Source organism: Rhineura floridana, chromosome 3 (assembly GCF_030035675.1).
Source record: "Rhineura floridana isolate rRhiFlo1 chromosome 3, rRhiFlo1.hap2, whole genome shotgun sequence".
Classification (NCBI taxonomy): domain Eukaryota; kingdom Metazoa; phylum Chordata; class Lepidosauria; order Squamata; family Rhineuridae; genus Rhineura; species Rhineura floridana.
In genome coordinates, this window is record NC_084482.1 from 206,815,049 (window position 1) to 206,837,095 (window position 22,047).

The window sequence follows — 22,047 nt, forward strand, 5'->3', positions numbered from 1 at the left end:
TTAAGTCAAGAAAGAAAATTAATGATGAGGTGAAGAGAGGGTGTAGCCTTCCCATTCTTCCTCCTTTACGTGAAGATACCAGCACACAAGAAGCCATTCAAGATTTTTTGTCACAGGAATAGTCTTTGCTCCAAACACGTAATGGCCCACTGGCTCCAACTTATACCACTATAAAAAAGGAGCAGTTTTGACACTGTGCAAACATTTCCGCTAATTCTGATGAAACCATCTGAGAGGAAGCTCCATCTTTCACAGATTTTGAAAGAGGCGAGAGTAGGTTCTGTTGTTACAGCAGACCCGGAGAGTGTGGAGCATTTATTCTCTAACTATTGCAATGCCAGAGCAATGATCACATGTGATGTCTCCTAGCAACGGTGCATCATTGAAATTCAGGTGTGGGCCAGTCAAGGATATATGCCTGACTGGCAAGTTGATCACCCTTCTACATATTTTGACTATGGCTAGGGAACACAGAAGGAGAGCCAGTGTGGTGTGGTGGTTAAGGTGTTGGACTGCGACCTGGGAGACCAGGGTTCGAATGCCCACACAGCAATGAAGCTCACTGGGTGACCTTTGGCCAGTCACTGCCTCTCAGCCTCATGAAAACCCTATTCATAGGGTCGCCATAAGTTGGAATCGACCTGAAGGCAGTACATTTACATTTCAGGGAACACAGATGGGCCTGAACTCGCCATACACCCACAGAGAACTCTGGGCTAGGCAGGATCCTATGGCATCCAGTAGAGGACACTCACTTGTATGTGTAAGTATACGATTTGTGCTGACCCAAAGCACATTTTGGGGTGGGCACCCACACTTACTTTCCCCCCCTATATACTTTGGAAATTTTATTGGTTTTTAAAAATGTTTATTATGAGAAATAATATTCCAAAATAAAATACACAACACAAACGCATATATAAAAAGTATAGCCATATGTAACGATGTATGACAACTAATTGCAGGTGCAGGTGAGGATTTCTGTAAAATGTTTGCATTTCTCTGACATTTAGGTCATTGTCAGGCCCCTCCTGTGGTCCACCACCCTGTCACGGTCCCACCTCAGGGTCCTGGTCTGTTAACGGTTCTCTCACGGCCCTAGCACAGATCTCTCAAGATCCCACTGCTAGGCAGCACCACCTGTCAGGACCCCTCCCGTGGTCACCACCCAGTCACGGTCCCACCTCAGGTTCCTAGTCTCTTAACAGTTGTCACACCAGCCCTAGCACAGATGTCTCCAGATCCTACTGCTAGGCAGCACCACCAGACACTCCCTGTAAACATATTACTATTTATTTATTATTTATTAAATTTCTTAGTCGCCCATCTGGCTGGCTGTCCAGCCACTCTGGGTGACGTACAAAATAAAAACATACAAATACATTAAAACATTAAACATCTCAAACAATAATAATAAAACCTAACCCACCCCAAAAGCCTGCCTGAAGAGCCAGGTCTTCAAGGCCCGGCAGAAGTTCATCACAGAGGGGGCATGGCGGAGATCATTTGGGAGGGAATTCCACAAAGTGGGGGCCACAATTGAAAAAGCCCTCTCCCTAGTTCTCACCAGTCTAGCTGTTTTAACTGGTGGGATAGAGAGGCGGCCTTTTGAGGCTGATCTTTTTGAGTGGCATCCCTGATGATGTTGGAGGCGCTCCTTCAGATAGACTGGGCCGAAACCGTGTAGGGTTTTAAAGGTCAGAACCAACACCTTGAATTGAGCCCGGAAAACAACTGGTAACCAGTGCAACTCCTTCAGCACTGGAGTGATCTCGCCAGCGACTGCCTTTAATTAGGCGAGCCGCCACATTCTGTACCAATTGCAGCTTCCGGACCATTTTCAAGGGTAACCCCACGTAGAGCGCATTACAGTAGTCTAGGCGAGAGGAGGCCAGGGCATGTACCACAGATGGGAGCAGATGGTTGGGAAGGTAGGGGCGCAGCCTCCGTATCAGATGGAGTTGATACAGTGCCACCCGGCTCACAGCCGAGACCTGAACCTCCATGGACAGCTGGGAATCAAGAATGACCCCCAGGCTGCAGACCTGGTCTTTCAGGGGAAATTGTACCCCACTGAGCACCAGGTCAACATCCCCCAACCTTCCCTTGTCTCCTACAAACAGTACCTCGGTTTTGTCAGGGTTCAGCTTCAGCTTATTCCTTCCCATCCAGCCACTTACCGACTCTAGGCACTTGGTTTCTACAGCCAACCTCGGTGAAGATTTGAATGAGAGATAGAGCTGCGTGTCATCAGCATACTGGTGACACTGCAGCCCATATCTTCTGATGATAGCCCCCAGCTGCTTTATATAGATGTTGAACAGCATTGGGGAGAGGATGGAGCCCTGTGGCACCCCACAAGTGAGAGGCCAAGGATCCGAAACCTCATCCCCCAATGCCACTCTCTGGTACCTACCAGAGAGGAAGGAATGGAACCACTGCAGTACAGTACCCCCTATGCCTAACCTCTTCAGGCGGGCCAGAAGGATACCGTGGTCAACGGTATCAAAAGCCGCTGAGAGATCCAGGAGGACAAGGAAGATGCATTCGCCCCTATCCAACGCCCTCCTCATATCATCCACCAAGGCGACCAAGGCTGTTTCAGTCCCATGTCCAGGCCTGAAGCCTGATTGACTGCGCATGCACATCCAAGACCACCTCCAGTACCTCGCCCAGGGAGTCTTGTCGTGTAGCGGGGTGGATGGTACAAGAGCAGAATCCCCAGACTGCCCTTTGGGCCCAACCTCCAGTACATGCAGTCAACAACCTTGGTCTCACGGAGAGGAGGCCTAGTGAGAACTAGGGACCTTCGGTAAATAACTGCCACTCTCCCTCCCTGACTACCGACCCTCAGCTGCTGTGCATACAAGAACCCAGCTGGACACATGGCCATGAGGATAGGAGCAGTGGCCTCATCCAGCCAGGTTTCCGTAATACATGCCAGGTCCGCGCCCTCATCCAATATCATATCATGGATGAGAGATGTTTTTTGGGCAACAGACCTGGCATTGCACAGCAGCAATCAAAGGCCAGAGTATGGAGTCCAACATCCCCCAGCTATCTTTTGGCTCTGGACAGGCCTAGAACAGGGGACAGATATTACGTATCTCTCCTTAGTTCCTCTTACCTGACGTGGCCTGCCCCTAGCACCCCACCAGCATCTGCCTCCCAACCTCGTTATATATTGCCCTCCCCCCCCCGATTGACACATGCCCCTGACGCTGGCTTCCACCACTCAGGCAGGCCACCTACCCTTAAAACCACCAAACAATCCAAAAAACCCACAAAAAAACCCTTCCCCCCCACCAACAATTAATATTGCTTTGAGATTGTGCCTTCATCTTCTCCTTGCTTATTGCTATGTTGTCTGGGTGCACTTACAGGCCACAACCCCCCTGTATCTTTGTGCCTATAAAGATTAGAGCCCTAGGTTGTTTTGGATACCTGCTGATGTTACACTATCTCTTCACCGCTGCCACCATTGATTCTGTTTCCCAACCCTGGTATATGCCCTGCTCACCCTTCTGGTCTGTGAAACCTAGCCAAGGATCAGGCGTTTTGGTAAACCAAGAACTTTTTATTTATTTACACAGGGAATAGCAAGATTTCTTAAAGGTTCAGTCAACAAGCATGTGGTTTCATAAGATGTGTTACTCTTTATATTTCTTAGTCATAGATAACCTGCCTCATTACCCGCCTAAATCCAATCCACCCAACAATCCACTCCAACTCCTCTCAGCAGAACTCCAACCAAGCCCCCTCTAACAAATGTCATCCTCTCATTTATACCTTCAGATATTCAGCCAATCATCATACAACATTCTTCAACATTCCAACCCATGTACTCCCCCCTCTCACTCAGTCTACTTACCACATATACTCTAATAAACCTGCACGTACCATATTTACAGTATTATATGTACAGGGGCATCACAGTCATAGAATCATAGAATAGCAGAGTTGGAAGGGGCTTACAAGGCCATCGAGTCCAACCCCCTGCTCAATGCAGGAATCCAAATCAAAGCATTCCTGACAGATGGCTGTCCAGCTGCCTCTTGAAGGCCTCCAGTGTCAGAGAGCCCACTACCTCTCTAGGTGATTGGTTCCATTGTTGTGTGGCTCTAAAAGTTAGGAAGTTTTTCCTGATGTCCAGTCGAAATATGGCTTCCTGCAACTTGAGCCCATTATTCTGTGTCCTGCACTCTGGGACGATCGAGAAGAGATCCTGGCCCTCCTCTATGTGACAACCTTTCATGTACTTGAAGAGTGCCATCATATCCCCCCTCTTCTTCTCCAGGCTAAACATGCCCAGTTCTTTCAGTCTCTCCTCATAGGGCTTTGTTTCCAGTCCCCTTAAAAGTGGCATCTCCCAACTTTGGCCTGTTGTTACTAAATCGGAATGAACTTTTCATGAGTCCCATATCTGTGTATTCCTGTCTGGGACTTGTGTCTCACCATCTTCCCAATTAACAAAAGAAGTGGAAGTCAGTCCAGGTTGTTGAAATACATCTATTGCCTTATTTGGGTTCCTTCGTGACTTAAGGTGGCATGGTAGCGTCTCTATTATTACAGAGTCCCAAAAGTTTGGTGTAAATCAATACTGAAATTATGTCAGGGATGGAAGGGAACATGGCACCTTGCAGATCTCGCTGGACTACAACTCCCATCATCCCTCATCACTGGTCATGTTGGCTGGGGTCAATGGGAGTTGGAGTCCAGTGATTAACTGAAAGGCCACCAGTTCCCCATCCTTAAATTGTATTAATTCATTTGTGTTCTGCATAGCGTTGAGAGACGGCTGTTACCGCTTGTATTTCCTTTGCCTTTCTGCCAAACTACATTTAAAAAGATCAACCAATGCATTAGACCAATTGATGGATTTATATTAATACAAAAGTCAAGCAAATGTTTCCCCAACTCAGCTTTTAGCATTTGCGTGTTTCCACTGCCGAATGGGACCTTTCAAATTACAGTAAGACTCTTTCCATAGTACCAATGCTGACCATTCCCCGTTCCCAAATGAGAGGCAAGAAAGTTATCTCTTCCCTCTTCCACTCTGATTTATAGCCTTCCTGTTTTTTTATTTATTTTGTTACTCATTTTCATGTTTTGTCAACATACGAACATTAAAAAAAGAAAAAGATTAAGTACATAAGAATCTGTTGGGTGGATCAAACAAAAGACCTGACTAAGAGCATCAATGAGAAAACAAGCCTTTTCTATGGTGGCTCCCTGACGGTGGAATGCTCTCCCCAGGGAGGTTCACCTGGTGCCAACTTTGTCATTCTTCCATTACCAGGCAAAGCTGTTTTTATTCTCCCAGGCATTTCGACAGCACTAAAAGGGTTGGCTTTGGGTTGTTCATGTTTGGTATTGATTCACATGTGGGTGGGGCAGTTATTTTATTGTCACTGGGTGACTTTTGTGAATGAACCCTTTTTGTATGTCTTTCATTCCAATGTTTTTTTTAAAAATTGTATATTGTGCAGGTTATTGTCCCTGTAAATTGTTGCCACGGTCCCTTAGTGGCAGGAGACAAGACATAAGGTGAATCGTCAAAACTTCTAATAGGCTTCCCCGCATGCCTGGGTTGGGGTGCACTAGTGCTGGTCGTTCACAAGCTGCACAGACTCACTCTTGAAGACCTCCACAAAGAGATGTTGCAATCCAGTGCGAGACTTCTCATGTTTTGCAAGGCCATCCTTGCAAACAAAACTTTTCTGGCACGCAGAACATTTGTACTGCTTCTCCCTGCATGGATTCCCTGGTGCCTTATGAGGCGTGATGGCCGATCAAAACATTTCCCACACTCACGAGCACACATTGCGACTCTTCCTGGTGTGGATGTGTTGATGTCTTATTAAATGTGATGCCCTGTTGAACTTTTTCCCGCACTCGGTGCATGTGGGGGATTCCCCTTGCCTACTGGATACTTTCTGCAGAAGGGAGACCGATTTCTTTCTTCGATGAATCTTCTTGTGACGGCTAAGAGACGAACTCCATGCAAAGCACTGTCCACAAACAGAGCATTGATAGGGTTTCTCTCCAGTGTGGATGCGCTGATGATTTGTGAGCTGCGATACTTTTTTGAATTTTTTCCCGCACTCAGAGCATGAGGAGGATTTCTCTGGATTCCCGGGTACTTTTTGCGGAACAGGAATCAATTTCTTTTCCTGATGAATCTTCTTCCTATGGCTGTCAAGAGATGAACTCCACATGAAACACTCTCCACATTCAGGGCATTTATAGGGTTTCTCTCCAGTGTGGATGCGTTGATGCCTGATGAGGTGTGATGCCCTGCTGAACTTTTCCCCACATTCACAGCATCTGGAGGATTTCCCTTGCACACTGGTTACTTTTTGCAGAAGGGGGACCAATTTCGTTCCTTGATGAATCATTTTTCTATGACTGTCCAGAGATGAGCTTTGCATGAAGCACTCCCCACAGTTGGTGCATTGATAGGGTTTCTCTCCAATGTGGATGTTTTGATGTCTTGTTAGGTGTGATGTCCTGAACTTTTCCCCACACGCAGAGAATTCCTCTTGCATCCCAGATGCGTTTTGAACAAGGGGTCCTGGGGTCTCTCTTTCATGGATTCTTCTGTGTCTCTCAAGAGATGAGCAGTGCATGAAACACTTTTCACAACTGGTGCATTTATAGGGTTTCTCTCTAGTGTGGATGTGCTGATGTCTTATTAGATGTGATGCCCTGGTGAATTTTTCCCCACATTTGGCACATCTGAAGGATTTCCCTTGCCTACCGGATACTTTTTGTGGAAGAGGAACAAATATCTTTTTCTGATGAATCTTCTTGATGTGGGCATCAAGAGACAAACTCCACATGAAACACTCTCCACAATCAGTGCATTTATAGGGTTTCTCTCCAGTGTGGATGCGCTGATGTCTTCTAAGCTTCCATAATTCATAGAAGCCTTTTCCACAATCTGAGCATATACACTTTTTCTCTCCTGTGTGGGTTGGATCTGAATTCTCTTCATGGAGCTTCCTGTGTCTTTTCCATGATGAAATCCACATGAAGTTTTCCCCACAGTCAGGGCATTTAAAAGGTTTCTCTTTGTGAATTCTCTGATGGACATTAAGATCTGAAGCCCTTTCAAAGCTTTCCCCACACTCACAGCATATATACACTGCTGCCTCAGGAAGAACAGGAGGTGATTTCTCTCTTGTATGTATATCCAGATATGTGCTCGACATGAAACTTTCCCCACAGTCAGGAGATTTAAAGGATCTCTCTCCAGTGTGGATTTTCTGATGCCTTTTAAGGCTTGTCTTGTCATGGAAACTTTTCCCACACTGCAAACATTTATGGGGCTTCTCAGCTGAATGTGATATCATGTGTTTTTTAAGATATGCTGAGCAAATAAATCTTTTCCCACAGTGGGAGCATCTGTACAGCTTTTCCCTGGTGTGGGTTATTTTATGTTGAATAAGCGACGAGTTACGAGTGAAAGTCTTCCCACACACAGAGCATGCATTTCTTCTCTTGCCCTTGTTGGTCCTCTGACAGAGCACAGTTACATTGGGTTTAATGCCAACCTCTTCACAAAGAACAGATTTTTGCCCATCTTCCCTTGGGTAGATTATCTGCTGCCTTTCTGCTTCGTGCCAATTCTCAGAGGTTTCTTCTTGGTTACAATACCAGGAACCATTGTCATTGGCACTCTTCGGGGACATCCCTTGTGAATCTGTTTGCTTAGAACTTTCTGGCAGATGATTCTCCTTCCCGTCCTCATGTACCTTCCCAAGATCTGCTGAAATGACAAGGAGTTCTCCTGTTAAGAATTTGTAGAAGGCAAGACAATAGGCTTAACTAATTGTGAAGGGCATAATTTCTGCCTACATATTACTTGGTGAAACTTAGGGTGGTATTCAATACTACTACTACGAGTAGACCCAATGAAGTTACTAGACACAACCAAGTTAATTCATTTTAATGGGCCTACTATGAGTAGGATTCGGATGAATACATTCCTTAAAAATAAGTGAATTTCTACTGAATCAAAAAAGAAAAAAGCTGAATTCTATATCTAGCATAAAGTATGCTGTTTATTAAGCACTGTTGCTTGCTTTGGGTGCTCGTAAAATATTGTAAATAAGTTCTGGTTTGGTTGACCCTGTTAGGCTTTAGATACAGTGTGTATTTACATTAAAAACATTGGTTTTATAAGATTCAAAAGAATTGACACTTCAAAGTGGAAATCTTGACTAAGTCTTGTCCTGTGTTGTACATTTTATGTAACATAAGAAGAGCCAGCTGGATCAGGCCAATAGCCCATCTAGTCCAGCATCCTGTTCTCATTTTGGTCAACCAGATGCCCCAATGGGTAACCTGCAAGCAGGACAAGACGGCAACCGCCCTCTTCCAACCTGCAATTCCCAGCAAGTGGTATTCAGAAGCATGCTGCCTCCGACTGTGGGGCAGAGCATAGGCATCACAGCTAGCAGGGCTGTGGAGTCGGTACGCCAAACCTTCGACTCCAACTCCTCTATTTTTCTACTGTCCGACTCTGACTCCACCCAAAATTGCTTCCAACTCCACAGTCCTGGAAAGGGCTGTAAATGTCTTTTTAAATTGGAAGCTCTCGTAGGAGCATTTTTATCGCTGTTTGAATATGCGCTGATCTTGGCATCACAGCATTGGTCTTCATCTGGGTCCTGTGTCATACACGGACACACAAAATGTTTTCCATCTTGAGTTATGGTGAAATGCTCAACTACAGCTGACTTCATGGGAAGCTTCTTTGACATTTTGAATTTATATTTTAAAAAAATTGTCAATCAAGATTTATTTTGAAGTCGGAGTCGGTACATTTCTACCGACTCTGACTCCACCCAAAATGGCTTCCGACTCCAACTCCACAGCCCTGACGGCTAGTAGCTTTTGATACTGTTATCCTTCATTTTTTCTAATCCTATTTCAAAGCCATCCAAGTTGGTGACCACCACTGCCTCTTCTGGGAGAGAATTCCATAGCTTAATTATGCATTGCACAAAGAAGTATTTTTTATCTGTCCTGAATCTTCCAGCATTCAGCTTCATTGAATGTCCATGAATTTCCACTCTCACCATCCCACGCTTAATTTTATGAATTTCTATCATGTCACCTCTTACTCACCTTTTCTCTAAATGAAAACGCCTCAAATGCTGCAACCTTTCCTCATAGAGGAGTTGTTCCATCCCATGATAATCTTGGTTGCCATTTTTTGAATTTCTTCCAACTCTACAATATCCTTTTTGAGGTCAGGTGACCAGAACTGTACACAGTCACACCACAGATTTGTATAACGGCATTATGATATCAGTAGTTTTATTTTCAATTCCTTTCCTAATGATCCCTAGCATGGAATTTGCCTTTCTCTGCACACTGGGTCGACATCTTCATCAAACTATCCACTACAACCTCAAGGTTTTGCTCCTGGTCAGTCACTGCCAGTTAAGACCCTATGAGTGCATATGTGACATTACAGTTTTTTAGCCGGACATGCATCACTTTACACTTGCTCACTGCATTTGCCATTCTACTGCCTATTCAATCAGTTTGGAGAAGTCCTTTTGGAGCTCTTCTCAATCTCTTTTTATTTTAACAACCCTGAACAATTTAGTATCATCGGCAACTTGGCCACCTCACTGCTCACCCCTAACTCTAGAATCATAGAATCGTAGAGCTGGAAGAGGCCTATAAGGCCATCAAGTCCAACCCCTTGCTCAATGCAGGAATCCAACTTAAAGCATACCCAACAGGTGGCTGTCCAGCTGCTTCTGGATTGCCTCCAGTGTTGGGAGAGCCCACCACCTCCCTAGGTCATTGGTTCCATTGCTCTACCGCTCTAACAGTTAGGAAGTTTTTCCAGCTGTTCAGTTGAAATCTGGCTTCCTGTAATTTGAGCCCATTATTCCGTGTTCTGCACTCTGGGATGATCGAGAAGAGATCCTGGCCCTCCTCTGTGTGATGACCTTTCGAGTAACTGAAGGGTGCTTTCATATTTCCCCTGTCTTCTTTTCTCAAGGCTAACATACCCAGTTCTTTCAGTCTCTAGATCATTTATGAAGAAGTCCAAAAGCACAGGTCCTTGGAGGACTCCATTTTTTACATCCCTGAGAGGTACTGCTGCTGGGGCGAGACAGTGCTGGGACCATCAAGGGGCACCTGCTTTTCCACCTGCTTTGCCCCCTCACCTCTGCTCTCAGTGACATTTTTCTGGGGACTGTCCTTTACCAGGAAGATGCTTTTGGATAGCTGTTGATGCTTTTTAGAAATGCTATAATTCTGTTAGTTTGATTTTTTGTAAATTGTATTGTTTTTATTTGTATTTTGTATTTGTGTTTTTTATTTGTGTGTAAGTCGCCTTGGGGGCCTTTTTGGCTGAAAGGCGGCCTAGAAATAAAACATAATAATAATAATAATCCCTCCATTGGGAGAACTGTCCATTTATTCCTACTTTCTGCTTCCTGACTTAACCAGTTCCTGATCCGCAAGAGGAATTCTGTTCTTATTCCATGACTGGTTAGCTTACATAGAAGTCTTGGGTGAGGTACCTTGTTGAAAGCTCTTTCAAAGTCCAAGTACACTATGTCAACTGGATTACCTATACCTACATGCTTGTTGACACTCTCAAAGAACTCCAATAGCCATGCTGGCACTGCTTCAGCAAGGCTTGTTCTTCTATATGCTTGGTTATCTTATATTTAACAATACTTTCTACCAGTTTTCCTTGGACAGCAGTTAAGCTAACTGCAATTTCTTTTTAAAGATTTTTAAAGATTGGCGTTACATTGGCCACTTTCCCAGTCCTCAGGTATGGAGGCAGATCTGAGGGACAAGTTACATATTTTAACAAAAATATCAGCAATCTCACACTTGAATTCTTTGACACACTTGTGTGGATGCCATCCACACCTGCCGATTTGTCAGTTTTTATTAAGCCTAGCCTCCTCTAGGATGTACACCTTAACATGGTGAGGGGGTTTGAGAGTATTGAAGAAACTGAGAGCAATGTCATAGGAGTCTAGACCAAGAGGCTAGACTCCCAGCAGGGGCACCCAAGGCAGAATGGTCAAAGCTGAGACACCAGACTAAGATGCATCCAAACTCAGAGGAAGGCACAGGGCTGTGGAGTCTGAATCATGGGAGTCGGAAGCAATTTTGGGTGGAGTCGGAGTCAGAGTCGGTAGAAATGTACCGACTCTGACTTCAAAATAAATCTTGATTGACAAATTTTTTAAAATATAAATTCAAAATGTCAAAGAAGCTTCCCATGAAGTCAGCTGTAGTTGAGCATTTCACCATAACTCAAGATGGAAAACATTTTGTGTGTCCGTGTATGACACAGGACCCAGATGAAGACCAATGCTGTGATGCCAAGATCAGCGCATATTCAAACAGCGATAAAAATGCTCCTACGAGAGCTTCCAATTTAAAAAGACATTTACAGCCCTTTCCAGGGCTGTGGAGTTGGAAGCAATTTTGGGTGGAGTCGGAGTCAGACAGTAGAAAAATAGAGGATTCGGAGTCAAAGCTTTGGCGTACCAACTCCACAGCCCTGGGAAGGCAATGGTAAACCACCTCTGAATATCTCTTACCACGAAAACCCTATGAACAGAGTATCCAAAATGCAACACGAGATAGTGCTGGAAGATGAGACCCCTAGGTCAGAAGGCACTCACCGAGCTACTGGGGAAGAATAACGGACAAGTACGAGTAGCGCTGTGACTAAAGACGCAGCTGGGTCAAAGCCGAAAGGAAGCCCAGAGGTTGATGCGCACAGATGCGAAAGGAGAGTCCAGAGTTGTACGATGCACACAATAGGAACATGGAATGTGAGAAGCATGAACCAGGGAAGTTAGAAATTCTCAAGCAAGAAATGGAACGTATCAACATTACAATACTTTCGGTGAGTGAATTAAAATGGACGGGAATGGGACATTTCCAATCAGGCAACTACAAAACATTTTATGCAGGAAAGGGTGTGAGACAGGGGTGTATTTTGTCACCCTATTTATTTAATCTATACGCAGAACATATCATATGGAAAGTGGGATTGGACCAAGATGAAGGAGGTGTGAAAACTGGAGGGAGAAACATCAATAATTTTAGATATGCAGACGATACCATACTACTAGCAGAAACCAGTAATGATATAAAACGAATGCTGATGAAAGTTAAAGAGGAAAGCACAAAAGCAGGACTACAGTTGAACGTCAAAAAGACTAAAGTAATGACAACAGAAGATTTATGTAAGTTTAAAGTTGACAATGAGGACATTGAACTTGTCAAGGATTATCAATACCTTGGCACAGTCATTAACCAAAATGGAGACAATAGTCAAGAAATCAGAAGAAGGCTAGGACTGGGTAGGGCAGCTGTGAGAGAACTAGACAAGGTCCTCAAATGCAAAGATGCATCACTGAATACCAAAGTCAGGATCATTCGGACCATGGTATTCCTGATCTCTATGTATGGATGTGAAAGTTGGACAGTGAAAAAAGCGGATAAGAGGAAAATCAACTCATTTGAAATGTGGTGTTGGAGGAGAGCTTTGCACATATGATTGACTGCAAAAAAGACAAATAATTGCGTGTTAAAACAAATTAAACCAGAACTATCATTAGAAGCTAAAATGATGAAACTGAGGTTATCATACTTTGGACACATCATGAGAAGACGTGATTCACTAGAAAAGACAATAATGTTGGGTAAAACAGAAGGGAGTAGAAAAAGAGGAAAGCCAAACAAGAAATGGATTGATTCCATAAAGGAAGCCACAGACCTGAACTTACAAGATCTGAACGACAGATGCTCTTGGAGGTCCCTGATTCATAGGGTCACCATAAGTCATGGTCGACTGGAAGGCACATAACAGCAACAATTAAGTCTAGAACCTCATCTCTCATCACCACTATCTGCTTCAGTTCCTCAGATTCCCTCCCTGTAAGTTATTTGAGGAACAGGGATCTCCCCTATATCCTTCACTGTGAAGACAGATACAAAGAATTAATTTAACTTCTCTGTAATCTCCTTATTCTGTTTTAGCACATCTTTGACTCCCTTATCATCCAAGGGTCCAACTGCCTTCCTAGACGGTCTCCTGCTCTGAATGTATTTTAAGAATATTTTTTTGTTGATTTTTATGTTTTTAGCAATGTGCTCCTCAAATTCCTTTTTAGCGTCCCTTATTGTCTTCTTGCATTTCGTTAAGGGATGCTAAAAAGAATTTGAGGATCACACTGCTAAAAAGGGGAAGACCAACAACAACAAAAACCAAAACAAAAAAACAGACAAACTGTATTTTTACAGTTTATAAAAGCCTTTGGTTTTTAAGAGTCCTAGAATTTACACGTTTAATCTGAATATGTTTTTATGCTTTTAAGAATTTCGATAACAATGTTGTCAGTTACCTTTGTTTCTAGGTTCTGAAGGAGTTTTGTACACTGAAACGTGCAGAGCAATAATAATCTTTCTTCAGGCAGCACTGGAACCCAGGTTGTATTTGACATAGAGCTAAGAAAATTGGTCCGTCAGATCAAGCGTTTCTGCTTGCCTGACGGAACGATCCCGCCTCTCCTCCTCCCCCATTTGCTGTTCTGGGGGTTCTCCTGACCCTGAGCAGCAGACTTGGGGAGGACGCAGGGGGGAGGAGTCCCGTTGCAGAAGTGGGAATCCTTGCACTGGCTTCTGCTAGCCCAACAAGTTCATTGCATACAGCCCCAAGTCTCCTCTTTGACCAAAAGAATTCTTACCCAAGTTAGTATCTTCCTCCGATGACTCTCTCGCCACCTCCTGCAAGTTCATGGATCCCTCCCCTTGTAGGACAGCCACCTACAAGAATAATACAAGGCCCACCAGGCAGGGCTGTTTTTTACTAACTGTTACATTTTTATCAATACATTAGACAGCTATTTGAGATACTTATGCAGCACAGAAAATGAACATGGTTCATGTTTAGTGAATAAAACTAATATTTATTTACAAAAACCAAAAAATTGTTTAAAGTCCCTTAAATAAACATGCTATATCAAATTCTCATTGATTTAAGGCAGTAGATGTTTTTCTGGAAAACCCACAGTAGATTTTTTTTCTGGAAAACCCACATCACTGGTCTTTAATTTTATTGGTGTTGTGTTTCTTGAGAACCACTGTGGTATACTGGTTAGAGTGCTGGACTAAGACCTGGGAGACCAGGATTCGAATCCCCACACAGCCATGAAGCTCACTAGGTGACCTTGGGCCAGTCACTGCCTCTCAGCCTCAGAGGAAGGCAATGGTAAACCCCCTCTGAACGCCGCTTACCATGAAAACCATATTCATTGGGTTGCCATAAGTCGGGATCAACTTGAAGACAATCCATTTCCATTTTGTGTTTCTTACATTAAATCCCATTTTCCACCATGGAGTCAAGGAACAGTGTATGTGTCCCCCACTACACATACACACAGTTTACCCATTACCTCACTATAAGGTAGGCTATGCTGCAAGGGAGTGAAAGTGGCTCAGAGCTGAATGGGATTTTTAACTTGAGTCTCCTCAGTCCCATTCTAGCCACTACACCATATTGGCCTTCTCTAACCCTTTTCAGGTTCATTTAACTGCTGCTGAAACCGTACCAGGCGACTCTCCCCTGGGAGATCATTCCAAAACCAGGTGCCAGCACTCAAAAGGCCCTTTCTCTCCAGTGACTTGTGCAGTAGGGAGGGCAGGCAACTGCAGAGAGAGATCAAATCTGAGGGCTTTCTGTAATGCAATATCCTATCAGATGTGGATTTTATTACTCAACATTTTATGCCGTGTTTTCGTAGTGTATTATGGCCTGTGTTAAAGACAGAAAAGAATTTCATCCCCAGCTGAGCTCTCTCCCTCTTACCTGCTCTTCTCTTCCCTCAGGCATCCAGTGCCTGATCATGAAATCCTCAGCTAGGGACACCGCCTGGGCACTGCTCTCAAGGTTGTGGCCCTTGATCCAGTTCTGCATCTCTGGTGGCAGGACAGCCAGGAACTGCTCCAGGATCAGCAGTTCCAGGATCTCTTCCTTGGAGTGTCTCTCAACTTTCAGCCATCGATGGCAAAGCTCCTGGAGCTGGCTGTAGGCCACTCTCGGCCCCTTGGCCTCCTGGTAGCAGAAGCTCCTGAAGTGCTGCCGATTCTTCTCCCTGCCCAGGGTGTCTCCTTGCAAGATGACTGCCTTCACCTTCCCATAATCCTCTCTGTCTCTGGCCTCCAGCCTGCTAAAAGCCTGCTTGGCTTCTCCACGGAGGGCCGGCAGGAGTCGGGCCACCCATTCTTCCTTGGGCCACTGACAGGCTTCAGCCACTTGCTCAAAGGAAGCCAGGAAGGCCAGAGCATCACCCCATGGTGTGGGTTCCTCTGGGACTCCTGGCCCCGAGGGACAAATCTCCACTGTACTTAGGAACTCCTGCCACTGGGTTTCCCAGAGTTCAGCCAAATCCTCTCGAGCTTCCTCTTTCATATCATGCCAATGTCCCAAGGTTCCAAGGGAGTCCTGAGAGCTCCCAGAATGCATTGCTTCAAGGGGTTGGCTTCCTCCTCCTCCACCATCCATCCTAGGTATGCCCCATCAGCATATCTAAAAAATAAGCACAGCTGCACCAATCATGTCCATCCAGAATCCCAGCAGCCAATCAGATGCCTCTGGGGAGCCAGCAAGCTGGCCGAGAGGACAACAGCTCTTCCCTATCTGTTCCAGCCATCTTATATTCAGTGAGACATAGTCTCTGAACATGGAAGTTCAAGTGAGTTGTTATGGCTCCTTTCCCCCCCCAGCTGCTGAAGCTGAGAGGATTCTGCCTCTTTCTGCCCTCTAGCAGTTCCCCTCTGCTTTTAATGACTTCAAGAACCATTGCGTTGGAGAGGACCTCATAGAAGCAGCGGTTCCAAAATCCTACCCCCACTGGACCACTCGAAAATTGCTGAGGGTTTCTCCCTGGTGTAGCAATTGTACTGCACCGTGCTAGATGCTGTATGATTTTTAATTGTCTTTTATTTCTTACATATTGTATTTTATTGTATTCCGTAGAATGCAAGTTGCAATACAATAAAATACAATATAGTGAATAAAAGAAATACAATTTAAAAGCAATACAAATATTCAGTGTGATGGATGTGCTGTCTCCCATCTTCAACCACAAATGCATAGACGTGCCCCAGGCCACCTGAATGAAGCTCATGGTGGTCCATGGACCATAGTTGGGAAAACCCTATTGCAGAGAAACCCCAAGAGATGGCTATGTGGCTGTTGCAGAGTAAAGCGGAGTCAGGGGTTTGCAGTGTGAGGTGAACTTGGGATTTTAGGGTGCAGTCCCCCCCACAATGGTTTGACTGTTGCACTGGTTAACATGGCATGCACCTCGCAGGGATAGAGCCACAGTTGCCATCTGTTCACATGGCCTCCCTTACAGGGTTATTGTGAGGACAAAGCCTGGAAGAGAACCATGAACATGGCAAGAGTTCTCGTGCTGCCATACTGTAAACGGTATACTACACTGCTCTCCACTTTGTACAGTGCTTGGGGACTGAAGGGGTAGGGAGTTGCAGCCTGAGAAAGCATCTGGGGATTTATAGTAGAGAGTGCATGAGGTTCTGAGGCTGTTGTCTAACCACTGTACCACACTGCTGTATTTCATAACAAAAGGAATAGGCATTGCAGATGGCACCCACTAGGTGGCTCTCTCTGCAAACATTGCATTCCTGGCAGTGCTTTGGCTTCATTTTTTGATCCGCCCATGTCCTATGCTATTCTGCCAGTACTTGTTGTCTATAGACCTTTAATGGGGCAGAAAAATCTTAATAACTTGAATGGCTGCTCAGAATGTCACCAAACCAATGGAAGCACGTGCTTCAGTCTGGATAAAGCATAGCAGTAGTTTTCACCAAAATCGGGAAGAAATACATGCTATGCCCCATTTGAAAAACAGAAATAAGTCAATTTTTAACATCGTTGCACAACCTATACTCTGGACAACAGGCTACTGTAAGGACAGAATATGGAGAAACCAAATTGTTCCCAGTCGGAAAGCGTGTGAGACAAGGGTGTATTTGATCACCCTATTTCATAGAATCATAGAATAGTAGAGTTTGAACGGGCCTATAAGGCTATCAAGTCCAACCCCCTGCTCAATGCAGGAATCCAAATCAAAGCATTCCTGACAGATGGCTGTCCAGCTGCCTCTTGAATGCCTCCGGTGTTGGAGAGCCCACTACCTCTCTAAGTAATTGGTTCCATTGTCGTATGGCTCTTAACAGTTAGGAAGTTTTTCCTGATATCCAGTCGAAATCTGGCTTCCTGCAACTTGAGCCCATTATTCCATGTCCTGCACTCTGGGACGATCGAGAAGAGATTCCGGCCCTCTTCTATGTGACAACCTTTCATGTACTTGAAGAGTGCTATCTCCCCTCAGTCTTCTCTTCTCCAGGCTAAACATGCTCAGTTCTTTCAGTCTCTCCTCATAGGGTTTTGTTTCCAGTCCCCTGATCATCCTTGTTGCCCTCGTCTGAACCCGTTCCAGTTTGTCTGCATCCTTCTTGAAGTGCGGAGACCAGAACTGGATGCAGTATTCAAGATGAGGCCTAACTAGTGCTGAACAGAGGGGAACTAATACTTCATGCGATTTGGAAACTATACTTCTGTTAATGCAGACTAATATAGCATTTGCCTTTTTTTGCAGCCACATCACACTGTTGGCTCATATTCAGCTTGTGATCAACGACAATTCCAAGATCTTTCTCACATGTCGTATTGCTGAGCCAAGTATTCCCCATCTTATAACTGTGCATTTGGTTTCTTTTTCCTAAGTGTAGAACTTTGGATTTATCCCTGTTGAATTGCATTCTGTTGTTTTCAGCCCAATGCTCCAGCCCAGCCTTTCCCAACCACTGTGCCCGCAGATGTTGTTGGACCACAACTCCCATCTTCCTGACCATTGGCAATGCTGGCTGAGGCTGATGGGAGTTGTGGTCCAACAACATCTGCAGGCACACTGGTTGGGAAAGGCTGCTCCAGTCTATCAAGGTCCCTTTGAATTTTCTTTCTGTCTTCCATGGTATTAGCTATGCCCCCCAATTTTGTATCATCTGCAAATTTGATAAGCATGCTCTGCACCTTCTCTTCCAAGTTGTTAATAAAAATGTTGAAGAGCACTGGGCCCAGGACCGAGCCCTGTGGTACCCCACTCGTTACTTCTGCCCAGTTTGAGAAGGAACCATTGATAAGCACTCTTTGAGTACGATTCTGGAACCAACTGTGGATCCACCTGATAGTTGTTCCATCTAGCCCACATTTAGCTAGCTTGCTAATCAGAATATCATGGGGCACTTTGTCAAAAGCTTTGCTGAAGCTTTAAATAGATTTTAAATAGATTTGTTTAATCTATATGCAGAACATATCATACGGAAAGCAGGACTGGACCAAGATGAAGGAGGTGTGAAAATTGAAGGGAGAAATATAAATAATTTAAGATATACAGACAATACCATACTACTAGCAGAAACCAGTAATGATTTGAAACGAATGCTGTTGAAAGTTAAAGAGGACAGCACAAAAGCAGGACTACAGCTGAACGTCAAGAAGACTAAAGTAACGACAACAGAAGATTTATGTAACTTTAAAGTTGACTATGAGGACATTGAACATGTCAAGGATTAACCAAAATGGAGACAATAGTCAAGTAATTAGAAGTCTAGGACTGGGGAGGGCAGCTATACTAGGAAAGGTCCTCAAATGCAAAGATGCAACACTGAACACTAAAGTCAGGATCATTCAGACCATGGTATTCCCGATCTCTGTGTATGGATGTGAAAGTTGGACCGTGAAAAAAGCAGATAAGAAAAAAATCAACTCATTTGAAATGTGGTGTTGGAGGAGAGTTTTGCGGATATCATGGATTGCAAAAAAGACCAATAATTGGGTGTTAGAATAAATTAAACCAGAACTGTCACTACAAGCTAAAATGATGGAACTGAGGTTATCATACTTTGGACACATAATGAGAAGACCTGATTCACTAGAAAAGAGCATAATGCTGGGAAAAACAGCAGGGAGTAGAAAAAGAGGAAGGCCAGACAAGGGATGGATTGATTCCATAAAGCAAGCCACAGACCTGAACTTACAAGACCTGAACAGGGTGGTTCATGACAGATGCTCTTGGAGGTCACTGATTCATAGGGTTACCGTAAGTAGTAATCGACCTGAAGGCACATAACAAACAAAGAAAAAAATGTTTGCGGGGTGGGGGGGGCTGCAAATCCTAAACCCATATCTCCATTGAACACAATGCATTGACTTCCAAGAAAACATTGCATTGTAGAGACACTGGAACTTTGCAAAGAAGTGTGTGTGTGTGTCTTTGTTCTTGCAGCCTCTACTGACCTTTAGCCCTCTGAATGTTTTGGACTACAACTTCCCTGTGCTTGTAGCTCAAAATATCTGGAGGGTGCAAGTTGGTGAAGGCCATTTTAGAGATGTTTACAAGACTTAGGCTGCAATCCAATATACAGTTACCTGGGAGTAAGTCCCATTGCACCCAATGGAGCTTACTTCTGAACAGAAATGTATTGGATTGCAACCGTAATGGGTTCTAGTTCTACTCAGAGTAGACCCACTGAAGTTATTAGACAAGACTAACATAGGTGCATTAATTTCAATAGGTCTTCTCTGAGGATGACTTAGCTGGCTACAGTCCAATATTAATATAAAACACTTCTTCCCCTTGTAGCATTCTGAAGGAAATAGAAAACAAACGTGCTAAATCAAAAGTCCCAATCAATTTAGAAAATGGGAGGGGGAATTCTCCAAACTCCCACATCATTGAGATTTAGAGCACAATCCTGTGCATGCCTACTCGGAAGTAAGTCCCACAAGGTTCAATGGGGCTTATTCCTGGGTAAGAGTATATAGGATCACAGTCACCAATCCTATACAAACTTCACTGGGAAGAAGTCGCACCGAACTCCATGGAGACTTGCTTCTGGGAAGCATGCACAGGATTGGCAGTTCATGTGTGCAAGTTTAAGTGCCCGTCCTAGCGCTTTGTTTCCGAATAAACGTGCTTAAGATTACACTGTAAAGAAACAAAAAAGTGGAGGGGGCAAGGTGGAGAAACTTGGAGGCTGTATAGAAATACGTCATAGTCAAACGAAACCAACTGAAATCAATGGACAGAAGTGATGAGTGTACTTAAGAGTATTAGTTGAATACAACGTCCAAGACTCTTTGTGCCCCCGATTCAAGATCAAACACCTCCTCCTCTCCCTCTTTTCCCAAGAAACTGCGGCCATTTATTATTATCATTTATTTATTATTATTATTTTGGCGTTTTCTCTCTGCAACTCACCAGCTCGTGCGCTGCAACCACAGTTTCCATTCTCTGCCAGTTGCAAAGGACCTCAAGCTCTGGCCATGCTTGAAGAACAATTCGAATTCCTAGGCGGGAATCATGCAACCGGAAAAGAGGGCCACAATTTCCTCACTGCCCGCTCTTCGTTTCCCATCTCTGTGGCCTGTTGTGTTACTTGTGACCTCTCTAGGACTCGCAGTTTTGTCTTTTTGAACCCTAGTTTAGCCTTGAGAGTTCACCAGCTAGCTGGTTTTGGGGGAGCCTTGTGCAATTAATTGAAGGTGTCCAGGTTTCCCCCCCCCACACCTTTAGTAAGAGCTAAAAGCTCCAGCCCTGAAGGACTGACTTGCAGGAGTTAGGCCACAAACAGCATCAAAACTGAAGCTGACCGGTTCAAAACAAGAAATCCCTTCTTCTAAGCAAAAACCCAAGCCAGGCTGCAAAGGCCCCAAAACAAGCAAAAATCTTTTCGGGGAAAAAAATGGAGCTAAGGCAAAATAAAAAGAAGCAAAAAAAGTGAGTTCCAGCACAGATTGCAGTCTCTTTTTGATCCCATAGACACCCCACATTTTCTGCATTGTTTTGTCCTTTCTCTCTTGCCCCCGCATTTTCTCACTATAAATTCATTTGTTTCTTGGTAAATGACAGGACTGGGAAAATATCTGCAGGAACAGTTTTCCACAGTTTTAGGGATTGACGTGATCCTATGCCTTATCAGGGGGCAGGGAGACACATGAAAGTCACCCAGCGCTGCTCCGACCTCGTATTGTCAGAGGGTTTGACCTACGTGAGTGACAAACCTTTTTCCTAGAACTGGAGAGGACCCCCCCCCCCAAATAAGGCAAGGGTGCCTTCCCCAAAAGCTACAAAGATCCCACCGTAGCTAGGATGGCTCTGCAGCGCATACCTGAACAAAATGACGTTTCTGGTTTCTTCAAGGTTTGCTCGTTTATTTTTGCAGCAAAACTCGTAAGTGAGTGCAAGTCCTAAGTGACAAGAGCCTTCCAAATCAAAAGGCAGCATTGATAAAATGTGTCTCAAACCAAAAATCCCACAGTTGGTCTCCTCTGCTTGTCCGTAATAGGCAGGCAGGTTTTGAATACCAGTTCAAACGAAAATCTCATGTTCTGTCTGCTCAGCTCCAACCTCCCCCGCTTTTGTCTTTTTTTTCAGCCTCTCCCATTATCACAAGTCTGTTCTCCTCTCAAGGCCACACTGAGGCCTCTGCAAAGGGGGAGCTGCAAGCAACATTAATCAGCTTCTGTGGCTTGCAGCTGGCTATACAGATTTCATTAAAAGTTTGGTTCCAGGCAGTATAGTTGTCCAAACAATATGGCTGCCCTCTCGCTTCACTTCTGCATGGTCCGGCAGGATACAAGGTGAGCAAATTAGCCGTTTCACCTCAGGCCTGTGATGGTACCTTCTTCAGATATGTTCTGCTTCCCACATACTCCAGACAAAAGCAAAGATTTCTATCCTCCAATGCAGCACTAAGGAAGTATCCTATCAAAGATTTCCGCTTGCACAATGGAAGTTCCCTCCTCTTCCCCCCACACATGCCCTGCACTGTCCCTAAATCTGTTCCGGAGAGTTGGGGGAAACCCGGGAACAGATTTAGGGGGTGCAGGGGGAGTCCCGTTGTGCAAGCAGAAATCCTTGTGCTAAGAGGACGCTTGTTTAGCAC

At 44.6% G+C, this 22,047-nt stretch overlaps 1 protein-coding gene across 6 annotated transcripts; it reads right to left on the reverse strand.

Moving 5' to 3' along the window:
- Positions 1–3,596: 3,596 nt before the first annotated feature.
- Positions 3,597–21,757, reverse strand: LOC133381289 (zinc finger protein 665-like). Of its 6 annotated transcripts, none has more exons than XM_061620213.1 (5): positions 21,271–21,757; positions 19,138–19,215; positions 14,879–15,598; positions 13,758–13,836; positions 3,597–7,771 (listed from the first exon to the last, which is right to left on the reverse strand). In XM_061620213.1, exons 3-5 carry the CDS (start codon positions 15,572–15,574, stop codon positions 5,811–5,813), a joined length of 2,736 nt encoding a protein of 911 aa, XP_061476197.1. In that variant the 5' UTR covers positions 15,575–15,598; positions 19,138–19,215; positions 21,271–21,757; the 3' UTR covers positions 3,597–5,810. The 6 variants fall into 6 exon arrangements, with proteins under 6 accessions (XP_061476197.1, XP_061476200.1, XP_061476195.1 ...); XM_061620216.1 differs by having other exon boundaries at positions 3,597–7,768; positions 19,128–19,215; XM_061620211.1 differs by having other exon boundaries at positions 19,128–19,215.
- Positions 21,758–22,047: the final 290 nt, after the last annotated feature.

Excerpts from the sequence above, each read along its gene's own strand:
- LOC133381289 (XM_061620215.1), bottom strand. The coding sequence starts at position 15,574 with ATGGATGGTGGAGGAGGAGGAAGCCAACCCCTTGAAGCAATGCATTCT. Across the intron at positions 13,837-14,878 it reads CTGAGGGAAGAGAAGAGCAG|GTGGCTGTCCTACAAGGGGA; the intron begins GTAAGAGGGAGA and ends TTATTCTTGTAG. Across the intron at positions 7,772-13,757 it reads GGAGGAAGATACTAACTTGG|CAGATCTTGGGAAGGTACAT; the intron begins GTAAGAATTCTT and ends TTGTCATTTCAG.